The 17585-nt window shown below is 41.6% G+C and overlaps 1 protein-coding gene across 9 annotated transcripts in view; it reads right to left on the bottom strand.

The window, feature by feature from the left end:
* The window catches only part of srpx2 (sushi-repeat containing protein X-linked 2), a 143402-nt gene that overhangs the window by 16718 nt on the left and 109099 nt on the right, over window positions 1–17585 (bottom strand). For 8 of the 9 annotated variants that reach the window (XM_072270651.1, XM_072270649.1, XM_072270650.1 and 5 more), the window contains 3 exons: window positions 14059–14235; window positions 9776–9902; window positions 4694–4815 (listed from right to left, as the gene is read on the bottom strand). In XM_072270651.1, coding sequence (XP_072126752.1) covers window positions 4694–4815; window positions 9776–9902; window positions 14059–14235 — 426 coding nt within the window. Of the gene's footprint in view, window positions 1–208; window positions 2821–4693; window positions 4816–9775; window positions 9903–14058; window positions 14236–17585 lie in introns of those variants that run through there. The other variant, XM_072270655.1, reaches the window with a different exon arrangement.

The following is a 17585-nucleotide window of genomic DNA, read 5'->3' on the forward strand; positions in this document are numbered from 1 at the left end:
AAGGACTAATTCAGAAAGACAGGATTAGAACAATCCACACGCTTAACATAGAAACATAGAAAATAGGTGCAGGAGTAGGCCATTCGGCCCTTCGAGCCTGCACCGCCATTTATTATGATCATGGCTGATCATCCAACTCAGAACCCCGCCCCAGCCTTCCCTCCATACCCCCTGACCCCCGTAGCCACAAGGGCCATATCTAACTCCCTCTTAAATATAGCCAATGAACTGGCCTCAACTGTTTCCTGTGGCAGGGAATTCCACAGATTCACCACTCTCTGTGTGAAGAAGTTTTTCCTAATCTCGGTCCTAAAAGGCTTCCCCTCTATCCTCAAACTGTGGCCCCTCGTTCTGGACTTCCCCAACATCGGGAACAATCTTCCTGCATCTAGCCTGTCCAATCCCTATAGGATCTTATACGTTTCAATCAGATCCCCCCCTCAATCTTCTAAATTCCAACGAGTACAAGCCCAGTTCATCCAGTCTTTCTTCATATGAAAGTCCTGCCATCCCAGGAATCAATCTGGTGAACCTTCTTTGTACTCCCTCTATGGCAAGGATGTCTTTCCTCAGATTAGGGGACCAAAACTGCACACAATACTCCAGGTGCGGTCTCACCAAGGCCTTGTACAACTGCAGTAGTACCTCCCTGCTCCTGTACTCGAATCCTCTCGCTATAAATGCCAGCATACCATTTGCCTTTTTCACCGCCTGCTGTACCTGCATGCCCACTTTCAATGACTGGTGTATAATGACACCCAGGTCTCGTTGCACCTCCCCTTTTCCTAATCGGCCACCATTCAGATAATTGTTTTCCTATTTTTGCCACCAAAGTGGATAACTTCACATTTATCCACATTAAATTGCATCTGCCATGAATTTGCCCACTCACCCAACCTATCCAAGTCACCCTGCATCCTCTTAGCATCCTCCTCACAGCTAACACTGCCCCCCAGCTTCGTGTCATCCGCAAACTTGGAAATGCTGCATTTAATTCCCTCATCCAAGTCACTAATATATATTGTAAACAACTGGGATCCCAGCACTGAGCCTTGCGGTACCCCACTAGTCACCGCCTGCCATTCTAAAAAGGTCCCGTTTATTCCCACTCTTTGCTTCCTGTCTGTTAACCAACTCTCCACCCACACCAATACCTTACCCCCAATACCGTGTGCTTTAACTTTGCACACTCATCTCCTGTGTGGGACCTTGTCAAAAGCCTTCTGAAAATCCAAATATACCCACATCCACTGGTTCTCCCCTATCCACTCTACTAGTTACATCCTCAAAAAATTCTATGAGATTCGTCAGACATGATTTTCCTTTCACAAATCCATGCTGACTTTGTCCGATCATTTCACCGCTTTCCAAATGTGCTGTTATCACATCCTTGATAACTGACTCCAGCAGTTTCCCCACCACCGACGTTAGGCTAACCGGTCTATAATTCCCCGGTTTCTCTCTCCCTCCTTTTTTAAAAAGTGGAGTTACATTAGCCACCCTCCAATCCTCAGGAACTAGTCCAGAATCTAACGAGTTTTGAAAAATTATCACTAATGCATCCATTATTTCTTGGGCTACTTCCTTAAGCACTCTGGGATGCAGACCATCTGGCCCTGGGGATTTACCTGCCTTCAATCCCTTCAATTTACCTAACACCACTTCCCTACTAACATGTATTTCGCTCAGTTCCTCCATCTCACTGGACCCTCTGTCCCCTACTATTTCTGGAAGATTATTCATGTCCTCCTTAGTGAAGACAGAACCAAAGTAATTATTCAATTGGTCTGCCATGTCCTTGCTCCCCATAATCAATTGACCTGTTTCTGTCTGCAGGGGACCTACATTTGTCTTTACCAGTCTTTTCCTTTTTACATACCTGTAAAAGCTTTTACAGTCCATTTTTATGTTCCCTGCCAGTTTTCTCTCATAATCTTTTTTCCCCTTCCTAATTAAGCCCTTTGTCCTCCTCTGCTGAACTCTGAATTTCTCCCAGTCCTCAGGTGAACCACTTTCTCTGGCTAATTTGTATGCTTCCTGGCTCTCCATCATATACAGTCTCTACACTATTCCTACGCAGATGTTCTGGTAAATGGTCTAATCTAAAATGCTTATTTAAATGAGTGTGAGTGATGTCCCTCTGTTGCCGGCTTTGGTCTCACTCATCAGCTTAACTGTGATATTCTGACAATAACAAATCCTTTCTACGGCTAACTCATTTAATGAATAGCTTTTTGGTGTAATACTGGTTGATTGTATAATCATTATCCAGCATGAGTCAGTCATCAGGTAAATAAGAGGACAAAATGTAGACAAAATTGGCAGGGAAAAGATCATGTTTTGACATTTTTTTAACATTTCTGATTTCTCTGAAATGTATGCAAATTTTTAAGCATCTTTCATCCTTTGCAGCCCAATGTATCAGAGTTCCATATCTCACACCTGTCTGTAACCCTAAACTTGCCAATTTCTTAGTCAATGAAAAATGTTTGTTCCACCCCATGAATATAAAATGCAGTAAAGGGGCCAAAGGGTGAATCTTGTGTTACGTACCCCGTAATTGGGTTGCCAAACCAGCAGAAATGAAATGCTCGTTGGAGTCTGGATTACTAGGAACTAATAAAGTTTTATTAATGACATAAGTAATACAGTACTCTAATCGTAAGGATATCAATGTAACAGGTTAGCAATGATAATACACACATATACACAGAAACAGAGTAATAGGAATCAACCAAGCTCCATCGCAGTCTAGGGGTAAAATGATCAGTCTTAAGTGAAGCAGAGTTCAGTTCAGTTTAGTGCAGTTCGCAGTAATCGCTGTTGTTGTACCATTGGGGTAGGGAGAGAGAGAGAGAGAGGAGAGGGAGAGGGAGAGGGAGAGGGAGAGGGAGAGAGAGAGAGAGAGAGATGCAATTTAGTTCAGGTAAACCTTTGATGTCTTCGCAGTTGGTTTTGGGCAGACCCTTTTATGTCTTCTAATCCCCGCTGTGGTCACCGACTGTGACCCCTCCATTCCGGATACGATCGTTCTTCCGCAGTGAACCCGGCACCCAGGCAGGGGCGGACACATACCCCAGGTTCCCACCAATCGTACCTTTACACCCTGTGAGCCTCTGGTCTGTTCCTGCAAACCGGACATCCAAACTCCCACTATATGTCGGAGTACACTGCTCTTTCCAGGGTCTCATGGTCTCATGGTGTGTCGTGTGCCTTAGCAAACCTGCTGTCTTTATCCCTCTGCTAGGGTATCACTTGTCCATCAAACTTCAAACAGTTCAGGTTCAAAGCAACCAGTCTGTCAATATTTTGAATTGTGTTTCTTTTCTGTTAATCCCTCTCTTCTTTCTTAATAGCATTTTGAATGTTTCTCCATTGTCTTTCTTATCTCTCTCAATTGCATCAATCGTCCGATAGCTTTGCTTGGCATCACACTTGCATCCACTATCCTCCATAACTTCATCTTGGGAAATTCTGGAGATACCCTTGGAATTCTGCCCGTTATGCCAACTATTAATGACGATGGAGCCCAAGCCTTAGCACTGGGCATACCTGTGTCAAATCCAGATAACCACATGGGAGTAACTGCTTCCTGGCATGTGCAAACCAGATAGCTACAGAATGCCTTTAGCTGCTTGGAGGATCCAGTGTCTGCAAGAAGACCTGCTTTGTGAGCCAGACACTGTTGACCCTCTACCCTACCACCACACACATGACTCCATCCTCAACATTTGGGATAGGAGATTTGTGGACTTTGCTTTGAACAGCCAGTGATTATGAGCTAGTGAGTTAGACCTACCAGAATTTTGGTCCTGACAATCTCCAATCTGCCTTTATCATAATTAATTTTATGGCATCATGTCACTTCTGTTCCACACCTATCTGTTTTTCACTGCCTACACACAATCCAGTGCTCCCGGTGCGGCCTCCTCTACATCGGTGAGGGGGACCGCTTCGTCGAGCACCTCCGCTCTGTTCGCCACAACAGACAGGATCACCCGGTTGCCACCCACTTCAACTCTGCTTCACATTCCCATTCAGACATGTCCGTACATGGCCTCCTCTACTGCCATAATGAGGCCAAACTCAGGCTGGAGGAGCAACACCTCATATACCATCTGGGTAGTCTCCAGCCCCTTGACATGAACATTGAATTCTCCAACTTCTGGTAATTCCCTCCCCCTCCCTTCCTCCATCCCAGTTTCACTCTGCCCCCTCCTCCAGCTGCCTATCACCTCCCTCATGGTTCTGCCTCCTTCTACTACCCATTGTGCTTTCCCCTATTCCTTCTTCACCTTTCCTGACTATCACCTCCTTGCTTCCCCTCCCCCACCGCTTTATCTTTCTCCTTATTGGTTTTTCACCCGGAATCTACCAGCCTTCTCCTTCCCACCCTCCCCCCACGTTCTTTATAGAGCCTCTGCCCCTTCCCTCTTCAGTCCTGATGAAGAGTCTCGGCCTGAAACGTTGACTGTTCGTTTCCACGGATGCTACCCAACCTGCTGAGTTCCTCCAGCGAGTTGTGCATGTTACACAATCTCAGCTCATTGCTACTGAACTTCCAACTTTCTCTAACCTTTCTTTTCCTGAATATCTCTTACTTTGAGATACTTTTGATTGATTGCTCCATCATATAATAGAGTTATAAATGTCTTAAAATGAAGACAGCTTGTGCAATTAGTAGGTGACTTACCATGAACTGTCACAGTGAATTTGCAAGTGGCTTTGTTCCTTTCTCTGTCATAGGCCACATAACGAATAATGTGCTCACCTTTCTCAAACTCAGACCCTGGGGATGGTCCTTTGAGAATTATTCTGCAGAAGGATTAAAGGGAAAAGAGATCAGTTAGTACTCAATAATTGACACCTCTTTCCTTAAATATTTTACAAACTGTTAGGCTCCATGCTCATACTCATTAACAGCAGCAAATCCTAAATTGTGATTCACAGATTTGTTTTCTTGCAAAGTTGCAGCTTACTCTCAGAAATACATGCATAGAGGATTCCCTTTTAGCAGCCTCTTCCATTGGAAACAGAAGAACTTATATGTTGTAATTGCAATATATAAGGTAATGCACTAAATATTTAGAAATATGACCTTTCAATGTTTAGTTTGCCACTTGAATTGTCTTAATTGATACCAAGAGGTAAATTGGGATGAGATGGGTGTCAGGGAGAGATGGGGGAATGCATAGCACGCACTTACAATTGAGTGCTGTGATCCTGGTGAAGAGAGGTTTACATTGCCTAGGGTCCCTAGAAACTCACTTAAATATAGATGGAATATGAGACCAACAATATTGATCCAATGGTCTGGCCACCTTCTAATAATTAAGTAATTTTAATCAATTACTCTGGTTAACAAAGATTGTGTTTCCTGAATACTTTTGGGTGTATCTTATGGATTTTGAGGTGCTGAGCATGAAAATCACCATGAAATTTCCATATCGTCCACCATTTTTTTAAATTGCCTACAATTGCCCAGAAATGTAAACTAAAAAGTTTTCTATCTTGTCCAGGCATGCCTGGGTATGCTTAGGCAGAGTGGATGCTGCATGGCAGGACAGGTTTTAGAAAGGCTATAAAAATATCACTCACACATCGTTCTATGCATTGTGTTTACATGTACAGTATATCAGTCTGCAATCACATTGATGCACATGCTCTATACACATAGCATATCGTGTGTACGCATTAGAATAAAGTAATTGTATTTTCAGGAGTATCTGTGATAGCAAAATGTCTCACCAATGTTGCAACATACTTTCTGTTATATTTGTGGCGAGTGTGCATTTAGATCTCAGACAGAGCATGACTCCTTTTATTACGAAAGCCCATGAGCCCTACTTTGGGTGTAAAATTGGTGACCAAGACAAAGCCTGGGCTCCTCACATTTGTTGCACAACATAGACTGTTGATCTTAGAGCTTGGCTCAGAGGTACTGGGAAGTCAATGCCATTTGCTGTCACAATGATATGGTGAGAGCAGAAGGATCATGTGACAGACTGCTATTTCTTTTAACAGTGTCTAGTTTCTCTGCTAAAAACAAGAAATCCACTGAATACCCCAATCTTCCTTCAGCCGTGAGGCCTGTGCCACATGACGATAGTCTTCCAGTACCAAAGCCACCAGAAATGTGGAGGAGGCAGACAAAGGTACCAACATACACGTGCCAGAAATGGAAAATGACTCTGATACTGATCGGGATTTTGAACACTTTATGTCAAGTGAGCCTCATCTGATAACTCAGTCTAAATTAAATGACTGGTCAGACAGAGTCTTGGGTTTATCAAAGCCAAAAACAGAATCATTGGGTTCAAGACTGAAAAAATAGAATCTGCTGTCACCGTGCGAAAGAATCTCATTACATTACGAACGATTAGTCACTCCATAAGCTATGGGTTCCAGGGCAAAAAAATGTGTGGCACCTAAACAAGTTGTAGACCCAACAAGACGTATTTGCCTCCTCTTCATATAAAACTGGGGCTCTTGAAAAATCTTGTAAAAGCGATGAACAAGGAAGGTGAAGGATTTCAGTATTTGAGATAGATATTTCCCAGAATAATTGATGCCAAGATTAGGAAGGCATTTTTGTTGGTCCACAAATCAAACAGATCATCAATGACAGGCAATACAAAGAACTTCAAGTAAGACCAGAGAATATCACATGGAAGGCGTGCAAGGATATTGTTGAAAATTTTCTTGGCAACTACATAGCACCAAACTCCATGAAGCTGGTTGGCAAACTGAAAGTGCGTTTCATTTTCTGCATTCTTATTTAGACTCCTTTGCTGAAAATCTTGGCATTGTTAATAACAAGCGTGGTGAAAGATTTCACCAGGACATTGCAGCCATGGAGAAATGGTTTCAGGGCAACTAGAATCCACGAGTGCTGGGTGATTATTGTTGGACACTTAAACTGAGTAAAAACAAACATCATCAACAAAACGTCGTTAGCTTAGTTGAACTATTGCAAAGCATTAGCACCGTTATGCAATTAAATGCATTATATTCAATAAAAAGTTAATTTCTTGTTTCTCCAAATTCCTACGTGACATAAGTAGTCTGAAATTATATTTGTGTTCAGCTTCAAGCGGTCTATCATAACCATAGAAAACTTCTGAGGAAGCAACATTTTTGAGAAAATGAAAGATGACAGGACCAGAGGATCATTGTTTTTGATTCCATCCTGGTCTGTATAATTACCCACCCATGCTTCTACTAAGATCGCTTACGTCTTTAGACACATATACGTCTACAAGTAACCGATATATTCAGAAGCACCAGAAACAACTAGACAAAATTGTATCCAAATCAACAAAAATTCACACAATGATCAAATAGGATAGAGGACAGGACAAAATGGAGAATCATAAAGGGTAAGAACGGGTTGAGATCAGGAAAGAATGAAAGGGAATAGAGAAGAACAATAATGTATCATTTTTTTAAAACATTAAAACTTGCTAATGGGCCACAATATTTGATTGCAAAAATATATTGCAAACAGAGATTAATGGGGAAGCTAATTGTCATTTGAATGCAAAACTGATGAGTTATTTAGAGGTGCCAGATGAATGCCCTGCTGTGATACATTGCCATCGTTTAGTGCCCTGAATAAGTCTCCCTCGTGAAAAGGCCAGGAGAAAAACTTTGAAAGCTGGTTAGGCTATGTCCCCAAGCTGAGTCGGCTGTCAAAGTTATCAAGCACAATCTTTTGAGTATCTTTTAAATAAAAATCATTAAAAACCAATTCAACAACCAAAATGTTAAAATGATTAGAAATTAAAAATAGTGAACATATTTAAATTATTTCAGTAAATCTACTTAAAATATGCAAATAACTTTGCAGTCTTAGCTGCTTCTCCCAGTTTAAAATAATGACCATGCTATTCCAGTGAGCAGATTCATCATTGTAACATCTGGGGAAATAGTCTCCAAATGGACTCCAATTGGAACCCAACATTAAAGCACAGCTGCTAATTGTGAGGAACTAAATACTGGCAATTGGGTACAGAATTCCCGCATTTCCCTGGAGTTTCTGTTCTATGAAGACTGAGATGCAGATTGGGTCTGCCTGCCTTTGCAGATTCTAGCCATGGGGTGTCACTGTGAAACAACTTCACGAAGAAAGTAGGTTCAGAAACTACAGAAACATTTCTACACAGCGGTGCCTTGAGTGCAGCAGTCTTCAGAATGTAGGCTTTGTTAATTAGGACCTTTAAAAGAATTTGATATCAGCTTTTGGTTCAATGTGTAACATTGATACAAATCAGGAATGTAGGTGGTGAATCTCCTCTGAAACTCTAATAGTTTATATTATTAGCAAAGGTGAGGGAGGCAGAACACTTCAGATGGGTACAATGCTCATTCTGCACTACATGAGAAGACATTGATGCTTCCAGGGTTCAAGACAACCACATGTTCAGAAAGCTTTTGGCTGCAGTACCTTGAGCTCCATGTTTTGGCAGCTGGAGTCACTGAATTTTGTGAACAGCATGTTTAGAGAGGTGGTCGCACTGCAGATTAAGCACGAACGGGCAGAGCACATGATGGCCAGGCAGGTTAGGGTCAGTTGGCCGTGCAGGACTCCTCTACCCCAAACACATTCTAACAGTTTATCACTTTTGGACATTGTTAGGAATGATAATTCTACAGGGGAGTTGGAGTCAGGAACGCAACACTCAGATGGTTCACCTGAGAGAGATGGGAAGGAGAAGAGTGAGAGAGCAAAAGAGACAGGATTGCCAGGCACTTGTGTGACCTTGGACACCACTCCAGGATGCATTCCCTCACTGGTGCCAGGGCCAAGGATATAACTGAACGGCTGCAAAGCCTGAAAGGGAAGGGTGAACAGTTTGAAGATGACCTCTATATCGGTACCAATGACACAGGTAGAACATTAATTCAGATCCTGCATGTTAAATTGAGGGAAGAAGCTAGAAAGCAGGATCTGAAAAGTAATAACCTCAGGTATACTCCCTATGTCAGTGCTAATTAGTATAGGAAGATAGACACTGCCATACCCCCCTTTAGCCCCCTCCCACATTGACCACTGTTGTGTCTACCGCAGTTGTTCCTGCCTCTGCCTCTCCCTCCCCAATCCCAAGCCATTATTCAGATGAGTAGTCTTTTCAGTCTGCTGCTGTGAGTTCTGTCATCAGCTGCCCTCGTACTGGTCTCTCTGATCTATTAACTGTCCTTTCTGCCACTGACTCAAAGCTGCCTTTAGCCAAACCCTCCTCTTGCCAACACCATCTCTGCCCCCACCATCCCTATTCTCAGCATTTTAGAGATTGTAGACCAATACTGCCATGCAGCTCTGCATCAAGAACAGACCATTACAGGTTGGGACTATTGTGGCCAAACTGGTGGTTACCCAACCCTTTTCCATTAGCTCTATTTACCCCATAAACAGTCTTGGAGCAAATACTGAGAATATCCACTGTAGCTGTTTTGCATCCTCTATAATATGTTGGTTTCTTATTTCCTATGATAGAGATATAATTTGTCCAAATGCAATTATGTCTAATCTAACTCCACTCCTTCCTCACTCCCTGCACCCTTTAATATGCCACACAGTCTAATTCCAATGTCCTCCTACATCCTCCAAACATTATTAGACTATTAGAAACAGGCACTCTAGCCTAATACTGGCTAGAGAGGCTATTCCTAATATTGCCTCTAGGCTACTACTGCTGCTACTATTGTGGAAATGTAATTAGTCGTAACAGTATAATATTAGACACTAAAAACTGGATCAATGTCTCACACTAACTTTGTGCTGTGTTTATCAACCACATCCTTTATTCGTGGAGGGTCCCAGTATACTCGAGCCGTTAGCTCCCCTGGTTCTGCCACCTTCTCACGGGACCCTGGGCACTTTATCCTTGGGGGCTCGTAATCTGTTAAAACAAACAGTCGTCATTTGTGTTTGCAAATCCAACACATCCTGAAAGCCATGACCAACGTGTGTTACTTCGTAGTTGCTGTCAGTTCTGTGTAGAAAAATATGATTTCCCATATGTGTGAAAATATCGACGTGGTGGATCCCAAATGCAATTTAAGACAGTGTCTAACTGGACATTGATTAGCAATATAAACCCCATCTGACTTCTTGCCTTGCCACCCAAAGGACTAATGCCAATTATAAACATCTTGATCATTTCTTGGCTAAGACTACCTGATTCAGAATGATCAAATGTAAGATCGATTGGGTTTGTATGTCTCAATACTGACAGAGAAGATCAAGACAATTTTATATGGCTAAATTATAGGTTATGTGATGAGATGACTCTGGGAACTTAATGAAGTGTCTGCCTTTAGAAATCACTGATTCTCCATTCTATGGCACAGGGGAATGTGAAATTGATTGGTTAAGCTCTGACAGTGCTGGCACTTCACAGCAAGATCACTACTTAGTTAAACTGAAGTGTACGGAAACTCCTCTCCCTGATGTCAAACTAGCTTAGCCAACTTGAACTCAGGCATTGAATCACAACTAAACAGCTCCCAAAAATGTATCAAATTAACAATATTAACTGAAGATGGGGTGAGGGAGTTACTGGGACAGCTGGAATTAAATATTAGACAGTTCACATCAGTGTTTATGGGATATTACGTTGATCTTATTCTGCCTCTGGCCATCTTATATTTGATTTAGAATTATTTGATGATGCCCAAGTTGAGAAGGCATCCTTCTTAACAAACACAAAGACAATAAACAGATCATTAATACTGCTAAAAGTTACTCTCATTTACAAATTGGATGATTTTATTTTGCTTTAATTTATATAACTTTCAGTGTTTTGATAGAGTGGCTAACCTATTTCACATTGGATAATGATTGATCTTAGTATAGAAAAGGAACGGTATACAAATAAGAATCATTTAGTTGATAAATTACAAATTGATAATGATAAATGACTTAGAAACAATGACTCCAGATGGTTTCTTGACAGAAAGGTATTAACTTTTGTAAGTATCACTGAATCATTATTTTCTTGGCAATATATTTTGTTTTGATTGTTTGTAATTAAAATGTGTTAACAGTAAAAACAAGGTTTATGAAAGAGAATTGTGATTGAATCATAGAGTGCCTCATAAAAGTATTCAACCCCTACCCGTTTGTTCACGTAAATGAGGGATTTTGATCCATTTAAATAGAATTTTAATTTGTGAATCACATGCTCCTTTTTTTCACAGGAAAGCCCCCAAAACAGGGACAATTGTGAAGCATGAAAAACTGAGATGTCAGCAATTGAGAAGTATTCATCCCCTTTAGTCAGCACTCAGTTGAACCACCTCTCACAGCTATTACAGCCAGAAGTCTTTTTGGATAAGTCTCTATTAGCTTTCACAACGTGATGGAGCAAGATTTGCCCATTCCTCCTTGCAAAATCGCTCAAGCTGTGCCAGGTTGAGCACAAGTGGAAGACAATCTGGATGTCTTGCCTGAGATACTTGATCAAGTTAAGGTCAGCACCCTGACTGGGCCACCCAAGGACATCAATTTTATCATTTGAAACTACTCCATGGTTGTTCCGGCCAGGTGCTTTGGGCTGTGTGCTGCTGAAAGATTAACTTCTTCCCCAGTTTAAGCTTTCTGGCAGAGGCTAGCAGGTTTTTATCCAGGATCTCTCTGTATTTAGCAGCATTCATCTTCCCATCAATCCTGACCAGGTTTCCAGTCCCTGCTGCTGAAAAGTATTACCATAACATGATAACAACAGGAATTCTGCAGATGCTGGAAATTCAAGCAACACAGTAAGTTAGTAATCTCTTACTAACTCTTCCTTCAGTTAGTCCTGACGAAGGGTCTCGGCCTGAAACGTCGACTGTACCTCTTCCTAGAGATGCTGCCTGGCCTGCTGCGTTCACCAGCAACTTTGATGTGTGTTGCCATAACATGATGCTACCTCCACCATACTTTACAGAAGGAATGGTGTTACCTGGCTGTTGGTGGAGTATTAGATTTATGCTGTAATGTTGCACTTTGTCTCATCCGACCACAAGACCTTCTTCCACATCTTTACAGTATTTTATAAGTGGTGCTTTGCAAGGACTTTATGGGCAAGGATTGCCTTTTTTTTTTGCCAGGGCTTTTTCCTTGCCACTCTTCCATAAATACCCTTTTTTGTGCAAGGACTTAGAGATTGTGGAGCCATGAACTTCATTCCCAGTTGTAGTCACTGACTTCTGCAGCTCACTCAGAGTGACTGTTGGCATCACAGTAGACTCTCTTGCAAGTGCCATTCTCCTCCAGAGACTAAGTTTAGAGGGGCAGTCTGACCTACGTGGTGTAGCTGTGGCCTCATAAATTTTCCACAATGGTTATTCAAGATGAGGTAGTAAATGGCATTAAACATTGGCTTTGTAAGAGAAGCTAGAGACTGGTAGTAGATGGTCGCGTCTCTGACTGGAGGCCTGGGACTAGTGGAGTGTCACAGGGATCAGCGCTGGGTCCGTTGTTGTTTGTCATCTATATCAACGATCTGGATGATAATGTGGTTAACTGGATCAGCAAATTTGCATTTGACAGCAAGATTGGGGGTGTAGTGGACAATGAGGAAGACTACCATGGCTTGTAGAGGGATCTGCATCAGCTGGAAAAATGGCAGATGGAATTTAATGCAGACAAGTGCAAGGTGTTACACTTCAGTAGGACAACCAGGGTAGGGCTTACACAGTTAATGGTAGGGCACTGAGAGTGTGGTAGGACAAAGGGATCTGGGAATACAGGTCCATAATTTGTTGATAGTAGCGTCACAGGTAGATAGGATTGCTAAGAAAGCTTTTGGCACGTTGTCTTTCATATATCAATGTATTGAGTACAGGAGACAGGATGTTATCTTGAATTTGTGTAAGACGTTGTTGAGGCTAATTTGGAGTATTGTGTGCAGTTTTGGTCACCTACCTACAGGAAAGATGTAAATAAGGTTGAAGGAGCACAGAGAAAGTTTGCAAGGATGTTGGCAGGTCTAGAGGACCTGAGTTATAAGGAAAGACTAAATAGGTTAGGACGTTATTCCTTAGAATGTAGAAGATTGAGAGGACATTTGCTAGAAGTACACATAATTATGAGGGGTATAGATAGGGGAAATGAAAGCAGGCTTTTTCCACTAAGGCTGGGTGGGACTACAATCAGAGGTCATGGGTTTAAGGTTGAAATGTGAAAAGCTTAAGGGAAACATGAGGGGAAACTTCTTCACTCAGAGGGAATGAGCTGCAAGCAAAGAGGTGCATACAAGTTCGATTTCAACATTTAAACGAAGTTTAGATGGGTACCTGGATGGTAAGCATATGGAGGGCTATAGTTCCTGTGCAGGCTGAATAGGAATAGGCAGTTTAAATGGCTTCAGCATTGACTAGATAGGTCAAAGGGCCTGTTTCTGTGCTGTGCTTTCCTATGACTCTATGTATGTTCAGTGCCTTTGGGATGGTCTTCCACCCTCCCCAGATTCTCTATTATCATTTCCCTGACTTTGCTTGAATGCTCTTTTGCCTTCATATTGGTTTGGTCTGTTGAAAATCTACCATACTGTTGGATCATACAGACTGAATAGGTATTTGCAGTATTCTTATGAATTCTTATGATTTTATTGAAAAGGTTCAAAGATCTAATTTAATGTCAGAGAAATGTATGTAATATACATCCTAAATTCAGATGATACTTCATTTTTCTACATCAACAAATTGAGTGAGTTGGTAAGGTAATACATTGTTAACGAAAAAAATCTAGCATAGTAATTACAAAAGGAAAGGATACTTTTTCAGCCTTACAACTTTGGTTTTTCTTTTAAGTAAATTATTGGCAGGTTTTGGAATTTTTCTTTAGATTTGACATGACACACAAAGTTTTGTAGATTAACTAAAAATTCCCTACTTCAATATAGAATAAATTTAGAAAATGAGGCAGTTAAATGTGAAAGTAGTTGTGGGGGCTGAATAATTTTTCAAGGCACTGTAGATTATTGTATCAGAGAGCAGATACATTTTTTTCTCACTACAGTTTCTAAAAAGCACTGAGAACAAAACTAAGTGGGCTCCAGTCCAATTTACCTACACATAAAGGTTCAGTCCCACTCCAATGTCCATTCTGTAGGCATATTCTCGTCCTGTCACCTTCCAGTTGGTATCCTTGTTCACAGCTGTACTCACACTGAGAATCCATACGTATCCCCTTAGAGCATACATAGGATCCATACGGAAACACTGGAAGGGGATAACAACGCACCTCTAAAAAAGAAACCAGTCATTAAAGAATTAACTTAGGTTACCAAAACTATTGCTTTAAAAAAAAGTTTTATTGAACATGATGTTTACCTGGCGTCATGCCAGCTTTATGATGTTGAGGAACTTATGATTAAGTTTATTATGCCTATAGAATCAGCAAAAAATAGAACCAGTCTATATGAATATTATATATCCTGATCAATCAGGTCGTAAATCAAGGTCATATACAACCACACAGAAAAACAATATCATATTATAGATTCTTTATCAACAATGCTGTCATTAGGACTAAACAGGATCTCATTACAGAAAACTGTTGAAGTGCAGATTATCATGTGATTGTGCACATCTTGTTCCAAAAGTCCTTTTCACACGAGATCCTGAAGATGCTGGAAATCAAGAGCAATGCACACAAAATGCTGGACAAACTCAGAAGGTCAGGCAGCACCTACGGAAATGAATGAAAAGAGTCCATGGTTTGGGATGAGACCATACATCAGGACAGGAGAGGAGAGAGGAAGAAGCCAGAAGGAGAAGGTGGTGGGAGGGGGAGGAGGACAAGCTAGAAGGCAAAATGAGAAGCAAGGTGGGGGATGAAGTAAGAAGCCGTGAGGTGATAAGTGGAGAGGACAAAGGATTGAAGAAGAAGGAATCTGATAGGAGGGGAGAGTAGATCATCAGAGAAAGGGAAGAAGGAAGGGCACCGGGGGGAGATGATAAGGAGGTGAGGAGAAGAGGAAAGACTGAGAGGGGAAATGAAGAGGGAATGGTGGGGGGGGGTAGAAGAGTACCACAGATTGGAGAAATTGATGTTCACGCCATCAGATTGGAGGCTACCTAAACGGAATGTGAGGCGTTGCTCCTCCAACATGAGAGTGACCTCCTCATGGCAGAAGAGGATGCCATGGACCAAGATGTCAGAAGAGGAATGGGGATAGGAATTGAAATGGTTGACCACCAGGAATTTCCACATTTTGTGGATGGAGCTGAGGTGCTCAACAAAGTGGACCCTAATCTATGCTGGGCCTCACCAATGTAAAGTAGGCCTCACTGGGAGCACTGGACACATGAATCTGTTGGAGATGTCTACTGTCAAGTCAAACTAGAGTTTCTAGAAAGTATTGGGACCTAGAGGCAAAAGAAAATAAAATTTAAAAGTAATAGCAAGAATCCACTGATAGACCGGATGAAACTCACTGCCTGAGCGCTGCTTCTGCCCGGAACATCGGGAGGACCCGGCAGCAGTCCGGGAACAGCATTGGAATCTGCGGTAAGATGCTGAACTTTAAATAACTTCAGAGACTGTTTCATGGAAGAGAGCACTGCCGTCACTGTGCTTTGGGTTAGCGCTAGCTTCACGTCACGGGGATCATTGCGTGCAGGCGCTTCTGGGAAATGGCGTGAGGTTTAAGAAGAGCTTGGAAACCTTCAGGAATGCACACCCGGTTTGAAAACATAACGGTCTATTAAGGAGCGGAGAGGTGCAGGTTGGAATCCGTCTACAAAGTCCGCAAAGGTAGCCAGTTTTTCACCTAATAACTAATGACTTGTCTTATGACTTATGACTAGTGTCTAAGTGACTAGTGACTAATGTCTAATGATTAGTGACTAATGTCTAATGGCAAATGGTTGATGGAACTAACAAAACTATCAAACTGCTGCACCTGCGAAAAATAAAAGGAGGAAAAAGGAAAAGTTGTTTGGTCATTGAGTGGAATCCAGTTTAAAAACCCTCGGGTAGACGCATTCAATTCCTTTCAAGTGGGGTAGCTGCACATGTGCAAAGAACAAAAAGAAATCCATCTTGACATCTACTGCCTCTGGTGCTCACAGATTGGAGATTGTGTCTGATGTCATCTGGAGATGACAGATCAATCAGTTGAGGTGAGCAGTCAGTTGTTAGAGTAGAAAGGTGTCCAGAACTGTCAGAACCACTTCTTGTAGTCCCAGAGCCAACGACTACAAACACCATGCGGGAGGCCCCAGAACCTCACAATTCTCACCTGCCAAACAGTGAACACTTGTCCAGAAAGATGTTATCTCTGTTATCTCGCAAGAGTAAGAAATTCTCCACAGTAATTAAATTATTGCGCCTGAATGGGACAATTTAAAATTTACAGTGCCTATATAGTATTGTATCATATAACCTAGAGCAATATATTAGGTATTTGAGTTGAGATGCGTTCTGTATCGAGTTAGAGTTTATAACCAAGCAGTGAGGAATGTAGTATATTAATATTTCAGTAATATTGTAAATATATTGTTTGATTAAGCATTGTTTCTTTACATAATTCATTATGGGTTATATGCAAGATGGACGTGAATGGCATACGTCATTACCCCACCACTTCATATGTGAACGCCTCACAAAAAAAAGGAAAGAAAAACTAAGTAGACAAAACATATCCTGGCTCCTGAGTTTTTGTTCAATTAGTTCCTGGAGTTTCAAAATGTTACAGGAAGGTAGGTTTTCAAAAACCTACCGAAGGCAACTAAAAATGCCATAAGGAGAGAAAAGATGAAATATGAAGGTAAGATAATCAATAATATAAAAGGGGATGCAAAAAAAGTTTTTCAGATACATAGAGTAGAAGAGAGGAAAATGATGCTAGAAAGCTAGTAATTGGGAGCAAAGAAATGGTGGATGAACTTAATAAGTATTTTGCATCAGTCTTCAATCTGGAAGACACTAGCAGAATACCAGAAATGCAAGTGCCAGGGGGCAGAAGTTAGTGGCATTGCTATTATGAAGAAGAAAGTGCCTGGGAAGGTGAAAAGTATGAAGGTAGATAAACTACCCAGACTAGATAGGCTATAGCCCAGGGTTCTGAAAGAGGTAGATGAAGAAATTATGGAGGCATTAGTAATGATCTTTCAAAGAATCACTAGATTTGGGAATGGTTCCGGAGAACTGTATAGACGTTGGGGTCTGTTATTAAGGATGAGATTTCAGGGTACTTGGAGGCACATGGCAAAACAGGCCAAAGTCAACATGGTTTCCTTTAGGGGAAAATCTTGCCTGACAAATCTGTTGGAATTCTCTGAGGAAGTAACAGGCAGGATAAACAAAGGAGTCAGTGAATATTGTGCACCTGGATTTTCAGTAGGGCTTTGACAAGGTGCCACAAATGAGGCTGCTCAACAAGATAAAAGCCCCTGGTACTACAGGAAAGATACGAGCATGGAAAGAAGATTGGCTGACTGGCAGGAGGAAAAGAATGGAAATAAAGGGGTCCTTTTCCAGTTGGCTGCCAGTGACTAGTGGTGTGCCACAAGGGCCAGTGTTGAGACCGCTACTTTTCACATTATATGTCAAGGATTTGGATAAAAGAGTGGTTGACTTTGTGGCCAAG

This window comes from Mobula birostris, chromosome 10 (assembly GCF_030028105.1).
Source record: "Mobula birostris isolate sMobBir1 chromosome 10, sMobBir1.hap1, whole genome shotgun sequence".
In the NCBI taxonomy this organism is placed as follows: Eukaryota; Metazoa; Chordata; class Chondrichthyes; order Myliobatiformes; family Myliobatidae; genus Mobula; species Mobula birostris.